The sequence below is a fragment of the Mugil cephalus genome, chromosome 6 (genome assembly GCF_022458985.1).
Source record: "Mugil cephalus isolate CIBA_MC_2020 chromosome 6, CIBA_Mcephalus_1.1, whole genome shotgun sequence".
Taxonomy (NCBI): domain Eukaryota; kingdom Metazoa; phylum Chordata; class Actinopteri; order Mugiliformes; family Mugilidae; genus Mugil; species Mugil cephalus.
In genome coordinates this window covers 11,524,108-11,551,062 of record NC_061775.1, presented here as the reverse complement: position 1 = coordinate 11,551,062, position 26,955 = coordinate 11,524,108, and the positions used below count along the sequence as shown (strand labels likewise).

The following is a 26,955-nucleotide window of genomic DNA, read 5'->3' as shown; positions in this document are numbered from 1 at the left end:
TTGGTCTTCATATTATTTTCCACAATCCATCTCTCTTCTGTTACTGGCAACAGGCCATTGTACATAATATGCTGTTTTGTATGTTTTTTTTCTTGTTTTTTTTGCCCACTTTTGCAATTTTTATTCTTTTGTTATCTTATTTTCTTGTTCTTATTTTATGTACCGCTCTTCGCCCTCCTAATTGCCCTTCGGGGCAAAAAAAAAAAAAAAAAAAAAAAATTCTGATTCTGATATAACTAAAACTGAAATGTATTCATATTACAAATGTGTGACTGTGTCGACTATTCACGGATAACATTCATAATTAAACACGAGACTGTGTGGAAAGAGGAGACAAATTGGAGCGGACCTCCGAGTTCTGTCCGTTCACATAGAGTTGAGGTAGTTGCTGGAGAGTCTCTGCTGACACGTCTTTGTCAAGAGTGCCAGTGATGAGTTGCGAGAAGGCGGAGAACATCAGGTTGAAGAAGATGAGATACCACTGGTCAATCATGGCTGAACCTGAGAATCCACAGTAGAACTGATACCAGAAGATGAGCGCCACAAACATCTACGTGGACAGAGGAGGAATTCACGTTGAGACGAGAGGAAACGCATCACTCCGACGTACGTACAATCGCATTAGCAGAAAGAAGTGGCTTACGGCATTCTTGTAGAAGAAGTACAGGATCATGTTCGCCAGTCGGGAGTAGCACCAGTGCCCGTGTACCAGCAGGAGCTTCTGGAGATACCGGAAACGTGGGAGAGCAAAGTCACTCGCCATCACCGCCTGCAAAACACCACAGCACCCAACGTTCAGCGTCCTTCCTCCTCCGCGCCGCCTCTCCCTCCCACCGTCGACACGTGCACGTGACACGAGCAGACGTTATGAAATGAGTGTTTCGAGTGTCTGGCACTCGCCTCCCTGCTTTTAATGAATCTTCACTGGGTATAATCTTTCCAAAGCAATAAAGCTTAAATGAGTTGCTCGCCTTTTGGGACTCGCGCCTCCAGCGGCTGAAGGCCCAATCTGTCAACATCTAAAACCCTCCTTGTAGCCTGGCTCCTGCTTTGTTACTTAAGTCTTAAATGGGGCAGCTAACCCTTCGCGCCACCTCTCGACTGTCAAAATAATCTGCGGCCGTGAGAAATAACAGCAGGTGGCTCGTTTAGTTTCTGCAGCGCTCTAATAACGGCCCCCTAACGGCTACGCGGGGACGGCTCCCTCGTAGAGGAAAGGTGTGTTAATCATAATGCGGCGCGTGCCCGTCCTGAGTGCAGAAATGTGCGTCGCAGCGCACCGGGGGATCCTGGGGAGTGACCGCTGTCTCATTAAGAGCAAATTTGATTAACAGTGATTAATCTGGCGGCTCGGTTAAAGGCAGGACGCCGAGGCTTTAACAGATGTGCTACACAGCGGCGCGCCGGTGAAGCCTCCCCCGGACGGTAATTGGGCATCTCCATCATCGCTATGCAAGATCACCGCTCTGGAACAGGGCGCTGCAGGAAAATGAGCACGGGGGAGGAGGGACGAGTGTTTTTTTGTTTTTTTTGTTTTTTGTTTTTTTTTTCCTCTCTCTGCTGCCTTTGCCAAGGATGTGGCTGTGACCTTAGAGGAGCTGATGGGGATGGAGTCCAAACAGAAGCATCCATAACGTGTTCTGCTTCTCTGCAGGACACGGGACACGAATTCTGACTCAGCAGAACACAGGCAATCCTATTTAGAGGAAGTGTGGGCTAAAACTACCACTTAAGAGTAATGAAAAGCCATTAACTATGCCCGGGACTGCCAGTGACTTTCCTCACTCCCTCGTCTTCTTCTCTAGCTCCTCTCGGTCTCAGGACGTCTCTCACACTGGGTGGCGATTTAACAAACCACCCCCCCCACCCACATTTCTCCCTTACCTGCATGCCCTCCTGCCCCGAGATTCCCACGCCCACGTCCGCGACCTGGATCATGCTGACGTCATTGGCTCCATCACCTGTGAATAACGTGATCGGTGAAAAGGGAAGAAAAGTCGTCCAACAGCAAGAAAATATAACCGCTATATACATGACGTGCATCTAGTCCGGGGCAGCAGCAGCAGCGGGGGGGCCGGCCTGCAGGGAGGCTGATAACAGGATTTCAGGCTTTAGACTTTTCTGCATGTGATGGTGTCAGCTTCCCTGAGCTGTTTTGCTTTTTTGGGGAGAAAATGTCAAGCTTTCACCCGGGTATCAGATCCTTCAGCCGCAGCTGCTGCACGTCTCCGTGTTTGTCATCCAGTGCTGTTTACTACCTGCCCTTCTCTGTAGCTCGGCTGGTTTGTGGGAGACTCGAGTGCTGTCACACCTGATGAGAAGGTTTTTGGGTTTTACTTCGCTCTGAGGAGTGTGGCTAGTTTTTATTTTGTGAAGGAGTGTTGGTGGGGAAAGAATGTTTTGTTGCCCCCACAGGGACAAATATGAGATGTAGATGGTAATGAGCACTAACATAGAAGTTTGTAGGTTTGTAGAGGCTGACAAATGGTGTCCCAGTCTGATCAAATCTATTCAAACACATCGAGGCCCCAGCAGCAGCCGTCCAGTCTTTACTGTGTCTGCTAATGGAGCTTTAGATTGTGGAGTGGCCTCTTTCCATGTATGATATTATTTCAAACTTTCCTGTTTCGGAACCCGTTTTATTTTCTAGCAGATAGATATATAGGAAAATATCTAATTTAATGTAATTTAATTTTTTAAGTCATCATTTTTCTGCTACTGTAATCCTCTCCTAAATGGACTCTAACCATCGATAACACATCCATGCGTTTCCCGCTATCTTGACATAAAATGTCAGCTGTGAAGAAGATTTATCGCCTTCTGCCGCCTCCATCCTTCACACGGTCCTGCCCCGCCGGCCGTAGCTGTCCACCGACACCCTCACCTAAACCATCTCCACCCTGGAGGTCCCTCATCAGGACTTGTTATTAAATTGCAACCAGCTGCGTTTTTTTTTTTTTTTTTCTCACACTGCAGAGCAGAGCAGAGCGGGGCTCGTTTAAGGCCACATTCTGCTCTAAAGGTTGTTCTTATTCTTTAGGCAGAAATTTCGACTGTGTCGTAGCCAGTGCAACGATAACGTCTCTCCCTCCAACTATCGACACATAGACGTGACGCAACTAGACATTATGAAACAAGTGTATTATAGTGATATTATCTAACAATAATGTCCCTGGTTTTCTCAACTAGAGGTTGCTAATATATTTGTGATATGAGAATTAGTTTTTTACACACATCTAACATTAAAACTCATTTTGAGCTAATCACCTAGCAGCTGTCGACACAAAGCTCTTTGCTTTCATGGTCGGCAACAATCAGACATTTGTGGCCTCGTCACATTTATTATTTTCACAGTGAAAATCTAATTTGTAGAAAAAAACAAAACATAATCCAAATATAATTTTCCTGATTATATATATTTTTTTCATCTGATTTACTTCATATTATTTCTAATATTTCTTATCTGGATTATTTTAATAGCTTTGACAGAAATTGAAATAATTACTATAACTAATGCTGAGACAAGTGATGACGGTGTTGTTGTTGTAATAATAGGAGGAGAGAAGCCAACAGAGCAATGACAGAAAATGCTTGGCTGGCAAAAACCAATGAAAAACAAGGGCGAGGCCGTTTTAAGTCACACTGACGTCCTCGAGTCGCATCTGTTACGCTACAGCTTCATTAAGCTTAAATGTATAATCAGTGAGAATAACACAGTCAGAGCCGAGCGGTCACAGTGTTCAGCTCATACCGACACCTCGGCACGACCGACACCTGCAACCTCCACTACATCTGTGCTACACTGAGCCTGGCACATGGTGTAGAAATAAATGATTGATCGGGTAATGATGCAATACGTTCACGAGTCTTTAACCCCCGAGCCTTCGGGGATTCAGTGCAAGTTGCATAAGTGATAACTTGATGGTGACATTCTGCGTGAACTCTCTGAACTATGAATATTTTTGTTTGCCAAGCTCGGCAAAATATGCAAGGCCTGGACAATAAAACGTCCAGCTGCTCGGATTTTTGTCACCTAAACATAAAGCACATAAACATGTTTTTTATTACAGCGCAGGAAGGTTTAAGTTACGTGGACGCGGCAGGAATATGTTTATTTATAATATACACGGGATAAACGCCAGCGCTCCAAAGAGGCAGACAAGCTGTGTTTCAACAACATGACTCTGGAGCTCCAACACATCATAACTCGTACACCCTTGTATAATTAAGCTTCAGAACAGTTATTTATAAAACCATGTGGGGAGCCAGGCCAACGTTTTAAATGTTTTCACACACTAATACAGTGCAGACAATTTGATGGATACTGTCCATAATCTCCAGGGCGATAGGTAAGAAAAAAAATGTAAATAAATTCAAATTGTATTTGATGAAAACAGTCCTACTCCTCAGAGGACTGTGCTGACTCTACCCACCCCATGGTTGAGGCTTAAATAAATTATTTTCAGGTTTATTACCAGGGAAAAAAGCCAAACTTTTCAGCATCTGCCACCTGAGGCCTCCTGGCATCAGCCTCATTATTTCAGGCTTGATGTGATGCAACCAGCCTGGACTGACCCAGTGCTTTAATGATGACTTAATAATGAATCACATTAAATGATTATGATTTGAGCTGGTCAGTTTTTAAATAAAAACCTATCATTTCTGACCTGCGTATTTATCGCACTCAACATTTAATCATCCATCTGTACTGAGTGAAAGTAAAAGTGTGAGAAGATTATTGTAAAATGTGGCTTCAAGTCACGACTCCATCATTCATGTCTCTGTTTTCTTAAGAGTCACACAGTGGTCCTGGTTAAAATAAGATTCAGATCCTAATACTCTGCGTATAAACTACAAACTGGTATAGCTGGTCAGTGTTTTCATCCTACCCCAGGATAAAAACACAGAGTGGACGACCCGGTCTCCATACTTTAACCTCAAGGAGCTGGTTTGTGATGAACTGGGCAGAAGAGTGAAAGCAAAGCACCTTACGAGTGCCAAACATTTCTGGGAACTTCTGCAACAAAACTGGGAATGACTCTGTGAAAAATATTTGATTTCCATTTTAGGAAGAAAGAATGTCACAAGTGCGTTCACAGCTGGTCACTTTGATGAGTCCAAAGTTCAGAATCTTGGGTTATATGTTGATTTCACGATTTTCCTTTTTAACTTCAGTTGTTTATTTGGTCTACGCTTTCATTACAGAGTAAAATGAGACATTAAACTTTTGACCGGTCTACATTTGAAATTATTTGCTTGGAGTTGACTGAACAATGTACTGTTGTTGAGTCAGTGTCTGTTTTGTCCATCCTGGGCTACTGTAGAAACATGGCTGTGCATTAAGGTGGACTAAGCTGAAGGAGACGTGCTCCCTGTGCAGATAAAATGGATTTATTCTAAGGTTTAAAACAATATAATTTCTATTTTCTGTTTTAGATAATTCAAGGTCTGCCAACATAGTTTTTAATATTAGTTGTTCCATGTCAAAGCAGCAACAAAATCGCAACGTTTTGAGACCAGTGAGGAATAAATAGCATTTAAAAAGAAATACATTTCAACATTTAAAAAAAAAAAAAATAATAATTAAAGGAAGGCAAGCAAAACTGACGTTTTTAAGGAAGTCCTCCTGAGCCTTTTTCCATGTTTATACTTTCAGGTCAAGTGTGTTTTGATGTGTCATAGATCTTACATGCTCGTGATAATAGGCGGAAGGTTCAAGAATGCAGCATCCGCCTTTTTAATGAAGAGGAGTGATAAATCACATATTAAGATCCTAATAGGCCTAATTTATCATATGGGTCTGCCTCTATAAACAAATGAAAGCTTGAGATAAGCACAACTGTTTAGCGTCTCTGCTGGTGAAGTCCGCTGCTGTAACTGCAAGTATGAGAGTAATCTGAGGATGGATCATGAACACTGGGACTTAAACTGCTACTCACCTATGGCCAGAGTCATGACCTTCAGCTTGTTCCGCACCAGCTTGACCACCATGCTCTTCTGCAGCGGCGTCGAGCGGCAGCAGAGCACGGAGCGGCAGCTCCGCGCGACGGCCAGAAACTTGTCCTCCAGGCTCTTGTCCAGGGCGTAGGCCAAGGTCCGCCCGTCAATCACCAGGCCCAGCCGGTGCACCGAGAAGGGAGCGGCGTGGGAAGATGACGGCGGGGAGGACAGAGATGAAGAGGAATAGATCTCGAAGGGCGCGAAGTTAGCGTGGAAGGCTTTGGCCGCTTGGTCCGCGGAGCTGCAGAGGAATTTGGCCTGGATGTAGTGCAAGCTCTCCTCCAGCAGCAGAGCGCACGCCTCCTGGTTCAGGCGCAGGAGGAGAGTGGGTTCAGGTTCGGCATCAGGAATTTAAGATGTTTAAAACTGCCTGACCTGCTTCGCATCTGGAAACCAGATGCTCCCACACAATTAAACATTGCGGGTCGTCAAACAGCCATCTGACCTTATTCTGTTTTAATAAAGACAGTGTATCACTCGGAGTAAAAACAGACACAAAAACAGACAGTGAAAGGAAGCGATTTGCTGTCCTGCCGACAGTTGGGAAGATCAATACCCCTCTCGTGTCAATGATAATTTATGCGGAATGGGAATGTTTATGTTTAATACCGTGGGCCCTGAGTTTATCTAATAAAGTGTCACTAATAAACTACCAACTGAGTGTAGTCAGAGAACACGCTGGAGACAGAGAGCAGCAAACATTTACGTTCAGAATTTATTTCAGAAAACACGAAGCTCGGCGCAGGTCGACGCTCGGTCAGAGTTTACGAAAACCCGTCTCACCTGAGAGTCGGCGTTTAGCGTCAGGATCTCCTCCTCAGGGTCCAGCAGCTTGCACGCGTACGCGATGTTGACCGCCGTTTCCTGCTTGTCGCCCGTCAGCACCCATATCTGCAGGCCGGCCTTCCGCAGAGAGGCTATGGTTTCGGGCACGCCGTCCTGCAGCCGATCCTCGATGCCAGTCGCACCTGCAGGTGAAGACGCACATCAACATCATATACCATGCAGAATGGGTGAACTCCCACCTGTAAGTGCAGTATGAAAATGTAACAATTACCCAGAAGATGGAGGTTTGTCTCCAGTCGCAGGGCGGACTCAAACAGGAGCTCCTCCCTGCCCTGAATGGCCGTCTCGGCCTCCAAGTGACGCTGCAGCCAGCATGCGTACTCTTCTTTGCTCAGGATCTGACACGTAAACACAAAAGTTTACACACACACACCATAGGCGTATGGACTTTAAAACAAAGCAGCTTCTCCCGCGCGCACACACACGGCAGAGGGAGATCCGCGGGGAGAATGCGGGACCTCGACAAGGTGTTTCATCGCTTTGCTTCGGTGACGGGTTTTGGCACAGGCAGCAAAAATAACGAGCCCGGCTTGCGAGAGCATAAATTAACGGCCTGGGAAAGAGGCGCAGATTGCAGCTGAGTCACGAGGAATGACAGTTTTTTCGCGTGTGGCCCGTGGTCCATGGGATCATCTGTGCCGGGCTGCAAAAACAACTACCGAAAAGCCCCCCCCGCCCCCACTCTCTCAAGCAGCTTTTACGAGGGAAGTTTCTAAAATTTCCACGGATTCCTGGTTGCTTACCTTTTTGGCAATGCACAGCGTGCGGAGGCCATCTGCCGCATACAAGTTCAGGTAGTTCTGGGTCCTGCACACAATCTTTTTCAGACGCTTTCCCTTGGAGGTTCCTTGAAAAACAGAAAGGATAAAATAAATACTAAGATTTTTTGGAGGATTTTTTTTTTAGGGAATTTCCACGAGCGATTTACCATTTTAGCTCCAAACCGTGAAACCCTTTTTTTTTCTATCAGACACATGAAAGCCATCTGTCCTCACACCTAAATTAGCTATGTGTGCTGCGCCTTAATACACTTCACCATGTCTTCATGTTACTCATCAAGCCACGTCTGGGCGCGATAAAAAGATCTTCCATCTCGTCTTATAAATATAATTACTCTATTCAAATTTTCTGCCTAAATCTCCGTCTCAGACTAATTGGCTTCATGGGTCTCCTGACACAGATGCCCCGACCAACACTCTGACTGCCAGCCATGTAATCTCACCAACAACGCAACAGCTTGACAGGCACAGCTACACATGCGCCGCTAAGCCAAAGTATTTTTTTTTACTGAAAAGAACAAATTAACACGAAACCAGCAGAGCTCCGACGAATGAGGCGATGAAATATAGATAAAGTCGAGACCGAACCCAGAAGACTTGCCTCGCGTAGAAGTAATAATTACACTAGAAGTCTCTGACCGGGTTTCATCTTCTCCTTTAATAACAGCAACCGGGAGCAGACAGCCTTGCAGACACAGGTGGAAGTTTGCACCGTGTTTGTTTTTACAACCGCTGAAAGTAGGAAAATCTACCTCAAACTCAATTTCTGTGTAACGAAGGCCCAGCAGACTTTTCACCACCACCACCAAAGAGCACTGTGTTTATAGTGCGTTTAGTATTTTGTATTCGGCCAGTGTAAGCTGGTAAATGTGGAAATGTTTTGTTTGTATGCAGTGAGGCTGATATGTATTAAGTTGATGGGGTTCGGTCAGAGCAGAGTTGCTTAAGGCGCATTTTAAAAGTTTCATCTGCAGCTACTGAAAACTAAGGCACAATGAACACAAGAAAGAAACAGGTTATGGATTATGAAACACAACAATGAGATGGACATTTTAAGTTGACCACGTGTTATCGAATTTACACAATATAGTCACGTATTCACTGTCTTGAAGCTCAGTTTTGTCATTTCTAGTCTAGTATCTACTTTTCTTTAGCAGCTAAGTTGCTAAATGTGTTTGGTTTTAAACCGGTAAAGAAAGACAACACTGCTCTATTGGGTAATAATCCTGATTATAGCGGCTTTATTAATAGTATTGTGTTGCATCTACCAAATGAGCTGTGAATACAAAACAACTAAAATCAGAAGAATAACTTCAAAATGCAAATTCAGCTTTAAGGTGGAATGTGGCGTCACACGTGGGCCCTGCAGCAGGAGCAAGACTATAGTTACATCATGTCCACACACTCCATAACTTCTAAGCCCCGGGGGTTTACAGCCTACCACCAGCACCTACATGCGCACTGTTATTGGAGCGACGCTCCTACACGGCCTCAATGGGGCCATTATGGAGGTCTGTGTTATGAGGAGGCCCAAGTCATACTGCGCGTTAACAGGCGCATTTTACCCGACGGTAGAACAAAGCAGCGGGTTATTCGCACAGAGACACTCCCAGCAGGCTGCTGGAGACACGGGAAGGAGGAGGAGGAGGAGGAGGAGGAGGAAGTGGAGATGCATGTGAGAGCTGTCCTGCTGGATCTTCCCAGTGAACAGCGTCACAGAGAGTTTTAAATAAGTGAAAAACTTCCACAAATGGCATTAAAAGCTCTATACAGGGATGAAGCTTAAATGCAAAAGAGCGTCGTGGTCATTTATGATAAGATTTATGTCGGCTAGGAACCATACCAAAACGAGTGCTTCCCTCCGCTGATGTGTCACAGCTAACAAGCCTTCATTCACGGGAAAGGGATAATTTAGCTGCAGACTTTTCCACGAAGCCGAGCTGCTTTGTTAAAACGAACGTCCGGCCTCTTAACGAACAGGAGGGAGCCTCTAACCAGGCATGAGAAATAAATGAATTACCTACGCGACGTGAGAGCACGCTCTCGCTGAGAAACAACAAGTCACTGCCGAGTTTGATCCAGTCCACGAAAACTTCAACATGGGGAAAATACTATGTGAGTAGTTTACAGGGTTTTCACATCATTAAGGATCCACATCATAGTTTAACATAGACAGTATGTATGAAAAAAGGACACATTTTTTAACTTTTGAAAAGAAGGAGCTGACTTCATCAGATGATATAATATGATTTTACCTTCCCAACATTATACTGCTTCTTCAGTACATGATAGTGTTTGTCAAAATGAATAATCAGTCATATTTACATGTGTACCTAGTAGCCCCTGACTGAATACGAGTCAAATAACAGTCACCTGGACAAGTCTCCATGGGATTCAGTGCTTTTGAGCTGCATTGTGTTGTGGCACTGAATAATGTTCAGTACAAAATGACCAGACAGGACTCACAGGCTGCTCTAACAGACCTGACAAAGGTAAAGTTGAGCTGCTAATAGTCTTGTGGGAGCTTGGAGCTTGGCAGGATTCCTGCGCTTAACATTCGTTTAGATGCTGGTCTTGAAAGACAGAGTTTTTGAAACACTCTGGAGAAATCAGTGCACCTAGCTCTGCCCATTCTGGCTGATTCAACTTGGTCTGCCCTGCCAGTTACCTGTATGAGTGACCTCTGGGTGGGAAAGCCATAAAGGTCTACTGTGGTAGACCCTTGTAGTTGTAACATTATTATAGATGCATTTTGAATATTACTAATGTAATGCTATATTTAATGTGGCTAAATGCAGAGCAGTTTATTAACAATTATTTAGTGTCTCTGTCTCCTCGTATCTGTGGATCTGTGTAACTGCAGACGCTCATGCAACACTATAGCACATTTTGTTGAGTCCTTTCTGTCTGGTGAATGTGATCCATGGAAGTTGAAAGGAGTGATTTAACAATTAAAATGACCATCAGTGGGTTCAAGCTTCTCAAATTTGAGGATTTCCTGCTTTCACGCCTGTTTATACCATTTTTAAATTATGAGAATTTCATCTTTAAATTGTGGAGTCACTCAAAGACAAGAAACCTAAACCTGACTGTGGTCTCTGAGAAACTGTGATGGGTACATTTATTTATTTATTTAAAAAACAAAAAGGTAAATCATTAATCAACAAAAAGAAAATGAAAACAACACAACGAGGAAAGCAATTCTGAGCTGCAGTCTTTCCAACAGCGTGTCGTGTCAGCCTTCGTGTGGGCTAAACACCACTAGACAGACGTCTGGTCACTGTGTACAAAGCATTAGTGAAAAGTGGCTGAGTAGCTCTTTGTGTGCCTGGAATACTAACAACCTGCTCCACCTTTGCCATTAGGACATAAAAGAACTTATGGAACAAGGAAGAAAGTATGGAAAAATACACAAGGAAGTTTTTTTTTTAGTTTTTTTTTTTTTTAAAAGAAACCAGTCAAAGTGTCGAGTTTAGCAGTTCTAAAAATACTAGTTCTTACATAAGACCTTAGACTGTATGTTCACAAGCGGGTGAAATCTTGAGTGTTCTTTAAAGACAAAGACCACCTCCCTGGGCAGGCGTCACTAGAAAGCCTCAGGCAGTTACATCTGGAAACAAATCGTTTGGTGCCGAGTGGAACGAAGCCGAACATATTCTCATGACTGTTCACTGTGACTTCAGAAGAAAGCATCAAATGATTTGCAGCTCATCTCCACATCACACTCGCATTTCCTCAACCGTGGTGGCACAGTGGCATCTATATATATATATATATATATATATATAAATGAGCATTTTCCTACCTGTGTCAGGGGGTTTGATGAGGTCCATTATGACAGAGTCGGCTCCTTTGGTGTAAACGGTGATCTGATCCGTCAGAGGGTGTTTAACCACCACTGACATGCGCTTCCTGGTGGAGTCAAACCCCAGAGTGTGCAGCAGCTCAAAGCTCAGCTTCCCCAGGTGAGGCAGCTCCACGGTCACCTGGTCGGGGAGGCGCCCCACGAGGGAGCACTTGTAGGCCCTGGCGGCGTAGACCAGGGCGGCCTCGTCGGGCGACTCGGCCTCGTAGCGAAGCTCCCCGTCCTCGAGGTTCCAGCAGGGCTTCCCGTCGTAGCTGGGCGGGACGGGGCTGAAGGCGTGCTCGGGATTTCCGGAGGCCTGCTCTTCGTGCAGCTTGGTGAGCGTGCTCTCCGCCGAGGGCGACGAGAGAATACTGGAGCACCCCTTGTTGGAAGAGCGGTTGGTGATGAGGCTGGAGGAGCTGCTGCTGTTGGAGCCCGAGGTCAGTCGGCTGGGGGTGAAGCGCTTGATGAAGTCCTCGATCGTCTTGACCGGAGACTTCAGCTCAAACCTCATACGGACCTGAAAGTCAAGGAAAAGTTGGTCCATAACTCCCGCAGCAGAAAGAAGCGCAGCTTAACCCCAAACGTATGTTTTCAGCAGCCGTGTCCCTCTTAGGAGACACTATACTGAACACGTTATATACATGAGAGTCTAGCGACAGCAATGACATCATGCTTAAGGCAACAATGCAAACAAAGACAATGTTAAATGTCAATACAATCCAGAAAAACAAAAAAAAAAATCTGTGCAATATGGATATCTATAAACTATTTAAAACTAATCAATGTTAAAGCTGACGATGGTTTCCCACTTTCCTTCCAGTTCTTAATAATGCGTTGGATAGTCCTTAACCTAGTTTTAGTAGTTTCTGTTACAGTCTCTTTAGATTTTTTCTCTGCTAGATGCATGTAAATGATTTGTAAATGATTTGACCCTTCTCAAACAGACTGTTTCCATGTGGAAGTCTTTCCACATGTTGTTTATCAAATGAGCTACTCGTTTCATTTAATGAGTAGTTCATTTAAGAAATGAACTACTCATTAGATCAGTTGGGATTAAATAACTTGTTGCCTGATGAAATATAATCACCCATGCAGTAATTATCCAATACGACGCCTGCACCCATTCGCTTAGTTAAATCCAGGAGGCCACTTTTTTTTGGCCGGGCAGTGTATAATTTCTTTTAGACCCGAGCGGTAGACCAACCAACCCTAAAGCTGCACGGCTGCACAATTTCAGTCAGTCTTGCGTCCCAGGACGGAGCAGTACAATAGCAGAGTGACTCACTGTGTGGTCTCGCTGCAGCGGGAGCCACAGTTCTCACATGCTGCATACACGAGCGTAAATCATTCAGGTGCCGGGTGAGGCACAAGGGCATCATAATAAAACATGAACAATTACACAGGCACAAAGGACTGTAAAGCAAAACAATAAAATATAGAAAAATAAAAGCTGGCAGGAGACTGTGTCAGAGCCAGAGCAGAGATTTACATTTCCCTCCATCTTATCAGAAAACCTCCGGGGAGAAAGAAAGACTCGCATAAATAATGTGTCACTGTGTACGGGTCAATCTTAACAGATTTGCGACTTTGACTGGCACTCGCAAAAAAAAAAGAAAAAAAGAACGGACAGCAGGCCGACGCGCGCCGTGCGTGAGTGGCAAGGAGAGGATATCACCTCCGAACAGGACGACCACACCCAGGACCCACAGAAGAGCAAAACAAAACACGGATACACAGCTGCGACTGGACTGAGCACATCAAAGATACGGGCAGCAGAACACTGAAAGCTACGTGCAGCGAGAGGACGCTTTGTTGGAGTTCAGAAAAGCTTTTTGAAACCGTGGGGCATGCGGCCTTTAATTGGATGCTTTTCCCTCAAAAGATGGAAACGGCTCCCACGCAGTTCAAAAAAAGATAAACAAAATATCAGGTAGCGTCGGACGCGCCGGCCGCATTGGAAGTGGATCAGTTGAAACGTTGGATCATTTACTGATCCTTACGAAACCTCGCTGCTTTTTAGATCTCGTTTTAGATCACGACAGAATAGAGGGAAATGGAATATAATAGAGAATTGTACTTTGGCCTTTTTGGGGAACGGTGCACTGACACGGCGCGTTTCTAGCAATGTGTGTAATGCATCTTTTTCTCACGAGACGAGAACAACTGGATGTCCTGTGCATTCAGGTGGATCCATCTGGATCCGTCAACAGCAAAACTTGTGAACTCAGGGTTCAAAGATGATTAACATACAATGTATTTGCAATGCTCCAGGCAGCACGTCCTCCCCTCAGCCTGTTTAACTGTCTATTATCAAATAAAAAAAATATTTCCTCTAAAACTAATTGACATTTTCTCCTTGTTAGGAGTCGTAAAAGAAAAGTGTGGATTATTTTTCCCCCTGTCAGATGGAGTAGAGCTATTTATTTATTTATTTATTCATTTTTACCAGAATACTCTCTGATAAAGGATCCACTGATGTAGAGAAAACAGTGTGATTCTGATGATAGCACCCAGTCACTGGTAGGTTGTCAACGCTGTATCACAAGCTGAGCCAGACACTCGGTTACAGTAATTAAATGGAAGGTTTGCTTTAGGTGGAGGTTTAATGCGCCACAGAACAAGAGAGAGGCAGAATAAAACCAGCGGCGCCAAGTGTGAAATACAGCTACAGCAAAATCAATGTAATAAAGATCACACATCTGGCAGCACATGTGGTCAAATCAAAAATTAATCCCTCTCCGGCCTGGAGAAGGTTTGACAGAACCTATTTAGTCGAGGCGAGTTTTACCTTGTGCCTGGGCTGGTTGGGGGAGGACACCACCACCGTGTTGCAGATGGTGAGAGCGATAAAGAAATCGATGGTGTCAGAGAGGTCGGAGGGCAGCTGGGACATGGGCTGGCTGTGGAAGCGCATGAAGTCCATCTGACTGCTGCATTCATTGACTTTGTCTAGGAGCTGAGGGTCGGGGGTGATATCTTTCTCCTGTGGGACGGAGAGAGGGGTTTATTAGCAAAGAGGAGAGGACGGGCGAGGGGACGGTGGGACAGTGAGGGAAAAAAACACTGACCATGGGGCTGCTGAAAGCTGTGTGCTTAGACAGGATGCTGGCTCGCTTGGCCTCCGCCCTACTTCCCGTCCTGCGGTGGGACTTGGTGCTCTGGGAGCGCAGCACCACGCGGGCGCTCTGGTGGCTGGTCACGCTGTCGCGCCTGGGCAGGGTGCCACCGTGAGACGTGCACTCTTCTTCCTCGGAATCCATTTCCTGGTACATGGCGAGTCTTCTCGCTGAACGACACACACACACACACACACACACAGTGAACAACTGCCTGAAAAGGAAATGGCTGATAACAGTTTCTGTTAGTGCGTGCGCAGGCCGGCTCGCCTCACCATTTGCATCATGGGAGTACTCGACCCCCGCCACGGTGCAGCGTCGGAACACCATCTTGTTCTCCGTCAGAGTGCCTGTCTTGTCAGAGAAGATGTATTGCATCTGGCCCAGATCCTCAGTGATATTAAGTGCTCGGCACTGCAGGTGAGAGTCTGTCTCCTCGTCGTACAGATCCATGTCCTGATGGATGAAGTACACTTGGCAGATCTTCACAATCTCAATCGACACAAAAAGGGAGATGGGTATCAGCACCTAGGAGAGGAGAGGAGAGAGCGTTGTGGAAAAGAAACCCAGTTGGTAAGTAAGTATATAAGTAAGAGATATATGGCTGAAATAAGAGAATTAAAGCAATTTGTTATAAGCAATGGTTAAAAAGATACAATGGACAGTTGCAAAAATTCAAGACTGAACACAGCTACAAGAAATCTGACCTGAAATGACACTGGGCAAACACTTTTTCTTTCTTTTTTATAAAACTGTCAGGGTTTCCCTCAGTGTTTCGAGGGGTCAGGTGCTGAGGTTGTAGCAGTGCATCAGTGGGGGATTATCTCATCTTATCATAGTCTGAGTGAAGCTCGTATCCAGCTGTGGGTTTGGTTAGAGTTTCTTGATACACCACATCTGCTTCTTGTATGTCTTTTTTTTATTCCTAAGGATTTCTTTTTACTATTAGTATTATCGGTAAAAAGAGAACGAACACAGACATCGGTCACTATCAGACTCCATCAGTCATCTCGTTCTTCACGGATTCACTGTCTGCAGGGATCACAGCCAGAGAGAAGTGGAGCCTCCTGTCTCAGCCTGAAGATAAGTTTACCATCTGATCATGTCTGAGGGTACCTAGCAAACTGAGCTAGCAGTTAGCTTCATACTGACAGCCTTCGGTTTAGCTCGTTCATCATGATTTATATCAGCCTAACAGATGCGCTGTGGCTGTTTGAAACACACGGGGGGAGGATGAAAGCAGTTGAAGATGCCTTATTTTCTACCCATTTAAGCACATTTAACAGGTGTTGTCATAAAAGTGTTATGTTTTCAATAAAGCTGGGGATAAACAGCTAAAATAGTTAGAAAATACGGATAAACGGTGAATTTTCTTGAACTAAATCAAAGAAATTGATAATTGGATAATTGAAATAAAGCTAAACGCAACCGATTATTAGTTAGACATGGAGTATAAATGATAAAATCAAAATAAATAATAAAAGTTGCAATGATAATAATGACAGTAATAAGCTCAAAGTAAAGGATAAATGGATGAAATAGAAAGAAGTCTGTGGCTATGACTGACAAAAAAAATCTCAAAAGCTAAACAAGTAATTGCAGCATGTTTCATTGCTTAACAGTGTCGAGCTGAGTGGTACAATTTCAGGGAACATTTTTTGGAAAGCAGTACTGGAGAAGTGAGTCATAGTTTATGGGATGGATGTTTGCAGGAAGGGCAGCGAAGTCTGCACACTCTCCTTGAGGCTTGGAAACGCCAACAGTCATGTGTTTACTTCAGAGTGTGCATTGGGACATGTCTGGTCTCACTGACATCTCATTTAACTCAGAAGCTACCTGATGTCAGGGCAACGTAGCCGCAGTGTCCCACATAGGACAGGGTGACATTTGAACCTTAAACAAATACAAAAAAAAAAAAAAAAAAAAAGGGTCAAAAGATCTCAGATGTTGCCGTTTTCTATTTTTGTTCTCTTTTATCCCCCTCGATTGCAAACAGAATTTCGGGGCAAGAAGCGTATATTTCTTTCAAGACTGAACGATAAGGATCTAGAGGTCACATACCCCGGGGATGAGGAAAAAAATAACTCCCAACGCTTTTATTTACAACAATTCTTGTCTAGAGTCGGATAAAATATTTATTTTGAAATGTGCGCGGTCTTTAAATCTTGATTTTTTTTTCTTTACGCTCCGTTTCGTACCTGAAACACAATGATCAGGGTGAGGAAGAGATAAATGGCCGACATGATGGGCGATAAGTTGGTCCCCTCTGGACTGAGGACGTCAAACACTGGCCTCTTATCTCCGTACTGAAACATCCACAGCCCATGACCTGAAACAGGAACATCACAAGGTCAACTCGCATAAGCAGTGGGAATAAAAATACAGTAAACAAACAGAAAGAAAGAAAGCAAAAAAAAAACTGAATAACTGAGAATTCTCAGCTGGACTGCAAGGCGGCAGTTTACATAACTCCCACGTACCCACAGCAGCAAACAGGCACATGACCAGCAGGATGATGACACACCAGAACACATCTACATTCATCTGTCTCTCCAGTTTACTGCGCTTGTAACGCGGGCCGTTGTTGTTCAGCATGGCTTTGGTCTCGTGACCTGCAGAGACGCATAGCGCGGCGTGTTAGTCAGAGGTGGAATATGGAGCGTGGCAGCTGTCAACACTGTTATTTTGGGGCCAGACCTGCGTAAATGACTATTCCCACAGCCTCCTCTGTGTTGCGGATGGTGCAGCCTCGCAGCAGCAGGTTTTCTTTGTAAAGTGCATCTCTTCTGCCTCTACGGTGGATTCTGTCGGGACAGCAGATAAATAAAAGGAATTACTCCGAGCGCCGCCAAAATTATCGCAGTTAACACCCAGTTTGATGTCCTAGGAGATAAAAAGAGAAGTATCCCTCTCCACCGGAGCCCTAAAGACAACATCGGTTTATTCTTGCTCGGCGCCTCGATCAATCACGCTCTAAAGCGTCATGGTCCTCTCTCGCCAGGAGTCCTTATCTCAGCACAAATTCCCTTGGATACAGAAGCAGTGACCACGCTTCCGCTCCACAGAAAAACCCCTGGAGCTCAGAGGAAAATCAGGCAATTCACCGCCTCATCACTGACCCTCAGCTCTCATTTGAGAATTATCAGTTTACAGCGTCAGTGTCTTACAGAGAGGGAATCCGCCGGCCCACCGAGCAAGTTTAAACCCCTCCTAGGGGGAGATTTTTAACTAGAAGTGATGTATGCTGAGGTGGAATAAACGAGGGGCCGGTGTGAATGTGGTGGGGAGCTTTTAATGTCAGCCTTAATCCTATTCCTAAATCAAGGATTACCAGTGTCTTAGTTAAACAGCCCTGCAACCTTTAACTGGGAGCAGCACTTTATCAGCTCGGTGCAGTTCCTATCAGAGTCACACGACATGTCATCATGTTTACCAACAGCTATGTTCATCCTTTGGCCCCCGACAGACACGTCACCACCATTATAGATTAGCGCGTCCCTGAGCCCTGAGCTACGCGCTGCACAGCTCGTCCTGGCTCACAGCTCACACTCTCGGAGAAATTGATAACATCCTCTGAGACGCAGAGTGCTTTCTCTCCCAGAAAGGGAGCGAGATTAGACTCTTTGTCACTGGCCGTAATGTAATAAAACAATACTGAGACAAGGTGCTGTGCCCCCGGGCTCCGCTGTAGCCTGGCAACTGAATACCTGCAGCATCTGGTCTCCTTCTGAGCAAAGAATACATGTCACAATCATGTGAGCGCTGGTCAGCCCGGTGCTGCTTTACCGCCAGCTTCTCACCCTCATTCACCTGACGCGTCCCAGCATTTGGACAGGTTTAAAACGGGACACGTTCAGGTCTCCAAGGAGCCTTCGTCCCACTGATAGACATGAATCTGTTACGGAGAAGGTTTGGTAAAAACGCACATCGGGTCTTTTTCTTTTCTAAGAGATAGATTAGAACATAAGTAATCAATAGCGTGTAGTTAGCTTAGCATTACTGGAAATAAAAAGACTATAACTCAATCTAGAAATCCAATTACGAGCACCTCTGTCAAGTTACGTCTTCTGTTCTGTTTGCCAGGACACAATAAACTTATTTACAGAAATAACTAAATAAGTGACGGATGCATCACTAATGAAGATCTGCTGGTTAAGACTTCCACGCATTTCTAACTGGCTACGCCGACAACACACAAATTAATGTATCTCACATCATTTAAATTCTTGTGGTCACGCATGATGGAAACATGCATATATGAATAATTAAATATTGAAATAAAAGCCTCTGATTTTACGCCTTAAGGTAGCACCATTCCAAAAAAAAAAAAAAAGAGAAGTGGACCAGTGGTACAGGGATGTGCACACTAAGGCCTCAAAAAGTGGTTTTCAAATATTTAACAATGACAAAGTGGGAGCATTCAAACAGAGGAGAGATAGGTTTGAACTTCCAAGGACTGAATTTTTCACATACCAGCATCTTTCGTGCCAAACGTAACATCTGGAAAATGTTAAAAATTCTTCCAACCCCAATGGAACAATTTCCTATGTAATATTCTTGTCCGTGTAACCCAAACAATTCTTTACAAGTACGCTGAAATAAAGATAGTCGTATCATTAGATGGAGTACCTGGGTACACAGGAAGGCGCAGGGAGCAAAAGCAAAAAAAAAGAGCATGAACGCAACGATTCCCATAAATGTTACTCAGCGGCAACTACATGTCACACACCCTCCATGTGGCAGCCCCGGCTTTCTGTCAAAATATAAACTCCATCGAGTCAAAGCAGCTGGTGCCACTCGTCAATAGAATCAGGGGTTTAGTAAGTAATTAGTCCCACAAGCTCAAACATAAATGGAGGAGATGAGTCACGGTTTGAAAGCCACACTCACTCCTTCCTTCCCGTCTTCCTCGTGTCTGTCAGTACAGTCACTGGACCCAACAACTACCTATTCACATCTTGAGAAAACATTTCTACTGCAGAGAAAAGGGAAGTAAGAGTAAGAGTGGACACACAAGATAACTGGGTCTCGCACAGGTCTAGAAAGTACAGCAAAGAGCAACTGTATGTTTGGTTTATTCCGCCCGTTCGTCTTCAAATGCACATGACCAAAACCCTGCAACCACATGCCAAGAAGGCAAATCGCAACCTTGACTTGGAAAAACTGTTTAAGTCCTAATTACGAGTTGGGAACCCTTGGCTTGTCAACAAACCACAGTTTCACATTATTTCCAGTCCGAAGCTCAGCGTTGCTGAAAACGCCACAGCATTAATTTATTGTGTAATGAAAACGAAACCTGAGACGTCTGATGTGAATTAACGAGTGAGAAACTTGAGCGTTCTGGGTTCAAAGTGGTTGTTTTAAAGTTCACAGCGACACGGGGGGGTGGTGGGGTGCAGTACTCACATGTAGCCTCTGAATCTGTTCAGGTCGTTGTTGGGCTTTTCACATTCAATTACGCTGTTGTACTTTAATGGGTCAAAGTCGCAATCCTGCAAAGAGAAAACAGAAAGCTTTTAAGTAAACACTGATGACACCCTCACATACCCAAACACAGAGTCACGTCAGACAAAACATTACTTTATATCATAAACCACAGTTTAGACTTAAAAATTACTAATCAGCTCATCACTTCTACACAGTAAACACACATTTTCTAACTTTGCTGTTGCTCCATGAATCACTTCAGCACTAATTATAAGACTCTATTCTCATTCCATTTAACTAAAAAAATACTAAAACAACAAATATTATCTTTATTTTTAGGTTATTTATTAAGGCTATTATCACTATTTTCCAACTATAAGGAGTTTGTGAACTGAAGTGACTTAACATCTCACAGCTAATTACTTTTTCAATGTTGCATTTATGCTACAGGAAACTTCTCCTGTTAAGGGGAACTAAACCTTTATTCATAGGAACCGTGGTCATGATAAAGTTCCAGGGAGGTGGCTGTAGCCAGCAAAGACTCTGTGCTCTGGAAATAGTACACTAATCAGGCATAACATTGTGACCACCCTCCTAATATTGTGTAGATCTTCCTTGTGCCTCCAAAACAGTTGAAACTCATCAGAGAATGGACATGGGCCTTTTGAGGGTGTCCTGTGGTGTCTGGAAACAGTCTTTGGGTCCTATGGGTTGAGGGGAGGGGCCTCTGTGGATCATCCCACAGGTACTTGATCAGTTTGGCATCTAGTGAATTTGGAGGCCAGGTCAACAACCTAGTACTGTTCTTCATGTTTTTTGAGTTGTTCCTAAACAGTTTTTTGTGTCTGTGTCAGGCTGCATCCTGCTGGGGATGGCTGCTGCCATAAAGGAGTGTCCTTACTATGGGGTGGGGGTGTCTGGTCTGGTATAGGTGGGTGCTACATGTCTGAGTAACATCCAGATGAATACCAGGTCAACAAGTTTCCCAGCAGAACATAGAATTGTCACGATGTGGTCAATGTCATTTACTTCTCCTGTCAGTGGTCATAATGTTATGCCGGATCAGTGTATTTTCTGAGGCTTTGTAAACCTCTGCAGTATGGAAACACCTGACACTGGTTCTATTCATTGTGGTTTTGAAACACACTTATGCAAATGAAGGCAACCTAAGAGAACGTGAGAAGAGCTGCCTTAAAGCAAAGCTGTCATTGTTCTGTTGTTCTGCTGCTGTGATGAAAAATGAACCTTCAGTCCCTTAGAAAACTGTGTTTGGCAGCGGGGAGCATCTGTCTCACCAGGTCAAAGAAGCTGCGGACGACCTGCCTCTGCTTGAGGTTGGTCTCTCCGTCCAGTGTGGCGGTCTCGATGTGGCACAGGCGGTCGGGGTCGCTGGAGCTGAGCAGCAGGACGTCGGCAGGAAGGATCTCGTTGCACCGCAGCCTGATGAAGTCTCCCACCCTCACCTCCTTCCAGTACTTCTCCACATAGCGCCTCTCCGCTCTGCGAGAACAATGACAGGGCAAACGGCTGGAGTGGGATGAAAGATGTGGACCTATTGTTTTCAACAATTGGCGCGTCTAAAAGCAGAAACTTGAGCTCCCGCTTCCATAAATCTGCATGGGACGGCGACTATGTTACGCACAAAAGAGGGCAGCCCGTTTGTCGACGCTAAATCTAGTGGAACCAACTCCCAAATTCCACTAAGGGGAACACATTCAAACCCAACGTCTTCCTCAGCGTATCCATCAAACGGCCCGACATGTGGCATGTGATGAGCGGAGCCGACAGCTGTTAATCAGTGAAGTTCAGAAACAACCAGGGCTGGAGAATAACTCTCTGAAACAGTGCTAGGTCTGCTAGCAAATACGCTAAATAATGCATGTCTTATAGCTATAAACAAGAAAGTAAAAAACACTAAATTATTTATTCATAACAAGCCCCAAAGCATTAATGACTCACTTCAAAGTGAAGCATAAAAATGTCCCTTTCCTTGAATTTGGACACTGGAGTGCATTTTACTATGCACTTTGTATTTCAGAACTTTCAAATGGTAAACAGAAGCACAATATAACGACAGTGAAGCTTTAAATTGCATAAAATGTGGTTACAGCCCAGATTTTCTAAGTGTGTGATACAGATCTGGTAAGTTTAAGGTGGGAGACTTTTAGCTGCAAGCAATGAGAATACTTATCAACGGGCATTTAAAGAAATCATACGGAAAATAAGCAAAAGTGATAGCAAATGTTTGCCAGAGCCCAACGCAGCACGGTAGCAGCTCAAATTGGATAAAAGAGAATCAGATTCTTGGTGATTCCTAGAACTGAAGAGATCAGCTGATTGAGTTAAAAATCACAGATCATTCATGAGCTTCTGTAAACTACAGCAAACCAAATATAAGCATTTACTGCAGTTCAGACCGTTGGCGGGCCCAGAAAAGACAGTCGAGCCATTCACCTTCGGCTGCAGGACATTGTGATGGTCACTGTTTCAGTGCTTTTGTGGATAAAGTGATGAATAAAGTGTGACGGGAGAAAGCCGTCGGCAGGTTGCTTGGAGCTCTGTTTACTACATGTGCTTTTAGTTTGGAGAGAGGGAGATCAGCATGCAGAGGAGCAATGTATCAGAAAAAAAAAAAAAACATTCAGGGATTCAAGTCCATCCCGTCTCTTCCAAAAGTTTGTTCACAGGTGAAAACTTTAAATGTGACATTTAATAAACTATCTAAGCTTTTCTCACTAGGTCGATTTTTCCAATTCAATACATTTAAACGACGAAATATTAAATCCTTGGATACATTCAGAAATCTCACTGCGGCCTCATGAGACTGATTCTGAACGACAGATCCTTTACGACCTGGATCACTCCATGACTGAGCTGTCACAACCTGAAGGAAGCTACAACCCTGAGACCTGAAACAGTACGACCGCAGAGAAGAGCTGGAGCAAAGCAAAGTCAGGAGGCAAGATGTGAAGCTGGAGGTAAAATACCACAAGCTCCCAAACTAATGACAACATTTTATGAAAATCTCTTCATCTCTAAACTAAAATTTGATAAAAATCGATATAACATGTCTCTAACTGAACTGATATAATTCATAATAATTATCTCTGGAACCTTTTCTTGAAATATTGGGGTGTAACTGTCTCCACTATTTTTTATTTCTGAATGTAGTGCTCTCAACCCTTTAAAACCCACTGGGTCGTATGTGGGACAGCAGTTGAACCAATCAGAGCTCTGATGTATTTCAATAAATGCTGCATCCAATATGTCATTTACTTCTGATTGTACTGATAAAAGTAATTATAAGATTCAACCAACACATTTTTTCAAAACAAAGAAACTGAGGCGAACCCAAAAACTTCTCCTTTTAAAAAAAAAAAAAAAATGTCTGCCAACTTTGATCACTTAAGAACAACACCACTCAGAGTGATTCTGACTTTTGCGACAGAAACTTCAGAGTCTTTACTTTCCAAAATGTTCATGAGCAGCATTCAGTTTACTTTGTGCTGTAATGATGAGAGGTGACCAAGAACAAGAACACAATTTGTGTTTGTGTTACAGAAAATCTGATGAACACGCTTTGCATCTTCATAAAAGCCTTCTGTAACCATAGTGTATCCATGAATGCTGCGTCTGTTCGGACGTACCTGTGAGCGGCCTTTTAACTGGGAATGTTTGCTTTAAAGGTCTCCGCACCGCCAACACTCGTAACACTGTTGAACAGCAGAGCTCTTCCTCCGAACTGGGTATTTCTATACATCTGATCGCGGTCACACTGTACCTGGGAAATCACATATCTGTCCTTTGCTTCGATGCTAAATTTAAATCCTGTTTTTGAGAGGAAACTGCAAGCTCTGCACACGCGGACCTCACAAATTAATTACCCGGTCAGAAAAGCCTATAGCCGCTTGCACAGACAGCGTTTTGAACTAACGTGGCCAGGCTGGACGTTCGGGGACCTGGAGAGCAGCTTGTTTTGAGCAGATGTTGTTAGCAACTAACTCTAAACGGATTAAGTGCAAACTATTTACGTTCCAAGAAACTGAATTAATTAGCACAAATGTGGAATCATTGTGAGTTAATGGCAGCTGGGTCAGGCTTTGTAAATAGTCCAGGTATTGGAAAAGACTCTGAGCTCCCCAGAAACATAAGTGACTGATAGTTTGAGTTGGGTTTAGTCGAGTCAGCCGCTTGCCAGGCTCAGAAAGGGGATCCTTCGCACACAATACTGCCACAGCAGAAGAAAACCTAATTATGCCCAACCTTGACAGAACAACTTGGGTCAAGACTCAGCTATAACTACGGAGCCACTAAACACTGAGCCTTTTGATAACTGTGAATTATGCTCTGTACGCGGACCCACAGTGCTGCTTTTCATTAGGAAAACACAGGCTGCGCACACACGGGCTCCTGAAAAATAGTCAGCAGCAGGTCATCGGCGTGTGTGTGTTTTCACTTGCAATTAAAGGTGACGGCACTAAAGCAGAATCCGCCTTTATCAGAAACGAAAACAAAGCAGACAGGTGGACGGGGAATGTTGTCGTTTCCTCCCGGATTTATGGATTCCTCATTTTCCTGAGCCAAGCTCAACTCTGGGGCCTAAATGAAACACTTTCATTCTGATCTGCTGAGAGGAGGGAGACGGCTGGATTCATGCAGGAAGGCCAGTTTGCATGGTCAGAGGGCAAAGCAGAGAGAATGTGTCTTGATAATTGTTGTTATTTTTTCTTCCATTTTTTACAGTCTGCCTTCATCAGCTGATTCGAGTGTGTGAGAGATGCATTGGAGGAGGACACGTTGTACTAAAACCACCGCAGGGGAAAAAAACCAGGCAGGACACAACTTTTGAGCAACAGCTGGCCACAGCTGGCTGCTTAGTTTGGCGTTTAGGCCCCTGCTTACCTGCTGTAGACCAGACAATCCATGTGATTGATTTCTTTATCCGACCTGTGCCTCCTGTAGTCCTCCCACAAGTCTTTGATGGCAGTGACGGACAGGATGAAAACCACCGGAGCCAGAGCGAGTTCTGGCTGAAACGCGTTGACAACCGGGACGAAATTGAGCAAAGCGATGAAAACAAAGTAAACATTAGCAAACCTATGAAACTGTTCAAATAGGTTCTTTGGCAGGAATGACAGCACAGTGTATTTGGTCGTCTTAATCTTGTTGTTTGCATAGTGTCGGTTCGGGTTTTCCTCCCCTTTGGCGTAGTCGTAGAGTATGTTTGCGTGGACAGTCCTGGTTTTGTTCTCCTTGGTTTTCTTCTTTCGTTGTCTTTTGACTTTTGGAGCTTTGTCCATCCCGGCGTCTGCGCTCCTCCGCGCCATAGCCAGACCCGCTTCAAACTTTCCCACAGTTTAGGTTTTCGCGTCTTCTCAGACAAAAACGCCACCCAAAGCGCCGGCTATGTTATCATACTTTCACCGTGGCGGAGAATGTTTTCGTCGGTCCTTTCGTCCGTTCACACGAACAACTCCTTTTCATCCATGTCGACTGCTCTTTTCGCGAGTCGGAGGAAAACTTTTGCTTGTTTAGCTTCTCCTTTTTTCCCCCCACTGCTGGGAAGGATGCTGAGATAGTAGGGAGGCACAACTTTCTGCTTCCCGCAGCTCGGCAGTCGATCTGTAAATCATCGGGATGGGTCTCCAGAGCTGGTGACCTGCTGCTGCGCTGCTTGTAGATCTGCGGAAACGCGCCTCCTGCGCACAAACAGGACGTTGCCGCGGCTCAGGGGTCGCACTCATCTGGAAATCTGACCCGGAGGCCCCTCCTCGATCCAACCTGGGTTTTTTTTTTGTCTCTGAGTGCCACGCGGTATTATTGAGTTAACACGGGCCCACAGGAAATAGACAAATATGCGTAGTATACGTAGTTTTTTTTTAATACAAGAAAGGCTGTTCCAGAGAGAATAAATGAGTTTTTCCGTTTTAAAAAGCTAATTGAATTGAATTGAATCAAATAGAAATGAAGTATTATTATGATTTTACAGTGGATACACTTACATAATTCCACGCCAACAACAAAATATAACACCAAAAAAAATGAATTTAAACATTTATTTATTGATTTATTAATTTATGTATAGTTTTAATGCAATAAAATAATAATTAAATGATTAATAAATAATCTGGAGGCTTTGATATGCAGTTTGTCATGGTAACCGCCAACCTTGTGTACCTGGAATACATTTAATAATAATAATAATAACAATAACAACAACAACAACACAACAACAATAATAAGAATAAAACCTATACTGTATTGATCCCATGGGGAGATATTTGACCAATCCATTCGTTTACACGGTGCTATATAGACTCAGAGCCACATCACTCAACATAACTTGAAATATATCAGTGTCACAAAAAAGACAACTCTGTGATATGACACTTTGTTTGTTTTGCCCCCTGGTGGCCGAATAAGAACTAATGCAGCTTTAAAGCTTGGTTTAAACTCCTGCAAACGTTCTACAATGAGCCTATGTCATAGAGGGCGACTCGGGTTTATACCTGTGCACTGGTTTGTGGGGAACTGATTGATCTGATTACCAGACTGAAACACTAAGCAGCAAGTGTGTTGAGTTTCACTCTACACCTGGAGCTGAAGTTAATGTATGTGAACCAGTTGCTTTCACAGAAATCACAGCAGAACAGAACACAGAAAATGTGAGTAGATGGAGTGTTGGAGGCTGAGCAAGGAACAACTCTGCGTGCTTGCCCAGTTGCTGAGGCACACATCCTTGTTCATGAACAGGGAAATGGATTTTGGAACAATCGCAGCCGTTATGTTCTGCGTGGCATGGCACAAGTAAAATTTTTCGAGAGGTGCACGACAGGCTGTGGTGTAACGTCCACAGTCACACCGTAACTATTTTCTTGCTTATCCTTGGATGTCACATTGTGTATTTTCGAGAAACTTCATATAGCTCTCATACAAT

General features: G+C 44.2%; 1 protein-coding gene across 1 annotated transcript in view; it reads right to left on the bottom strand.

The window, feature by feature from the left end:
• The window catches only part of atp10a (ATPase phospholipid transporting 10A), a 32,649-nt gene extending 7,003 nt beyond the window's left edge, over window positions 1–25,646 (bottom strand). Inside the window, exons 1-17 of the mRNA XM_047587644.1 lie at window positions 24,921–25,646; window positions 21,314–21,518; window positions 19,998–20,083; window positions 17,289–17,395; window positions 17,072–17,203; window positions 16,790–16,920; window positions 14,867–15,119; window positions 14,544–14,761; window positions 14,264–14,458; window positions 11,431–11,992; window positions 7,590–7,693; window positions 7,058–7,184; window positions 6,784–6,968; window positions 5,940–6,303; window positions 1,885–1,961; window positions 644–769; window positions 350–550 (exon numbers count right to left, since the gene is read on the bottom strand). Of these exons, the coding sequence (XP_047443600.1) occupies window positions 350–550; window positions 644–769; window positions 1,885–1,961; window positions 5,940–6,303; window positions 6,784–6,968; window positions 7,058–7,184; window positions 7,590–7,693; window positions 11,431–11,992; window positions 14,264–14,458; window positions 14,544–14,761; window positions 14,867–15,119; window positions 16,790–16,920; window positions 17,072–17,203; window positions 17,289–17,395; window positions 19,998–20,083; window positions 21,314–21,518; window positions 24,921–25,345 (3,498 nt within the window). The 5' untranslated portion in view covers window positions 25,346–25,646. The remainder of the gene's footprint in view (window positions 1–349; window positions 551–643; window positions 770–1,884; window positions 1,962–5,939; window positions 6,304–6,783; window positions 6,969–7,057; window positions 7,185–7,589; window positions 7,694–11,430; window positions 11,993–14,263; window positions 14,459–14,543; window positions 14,762–14,866; window positions 15,120–16,789; window positions 16,921–17,071; window positions 17,204–17,288; window positions 17,396–19,997; window positions 20,084–21,313; window positions 21,519–24,920) is intronic.
• Between the last annotated feature and the right edge of the window lie 1,309 nt (window positions 25,647–26,955).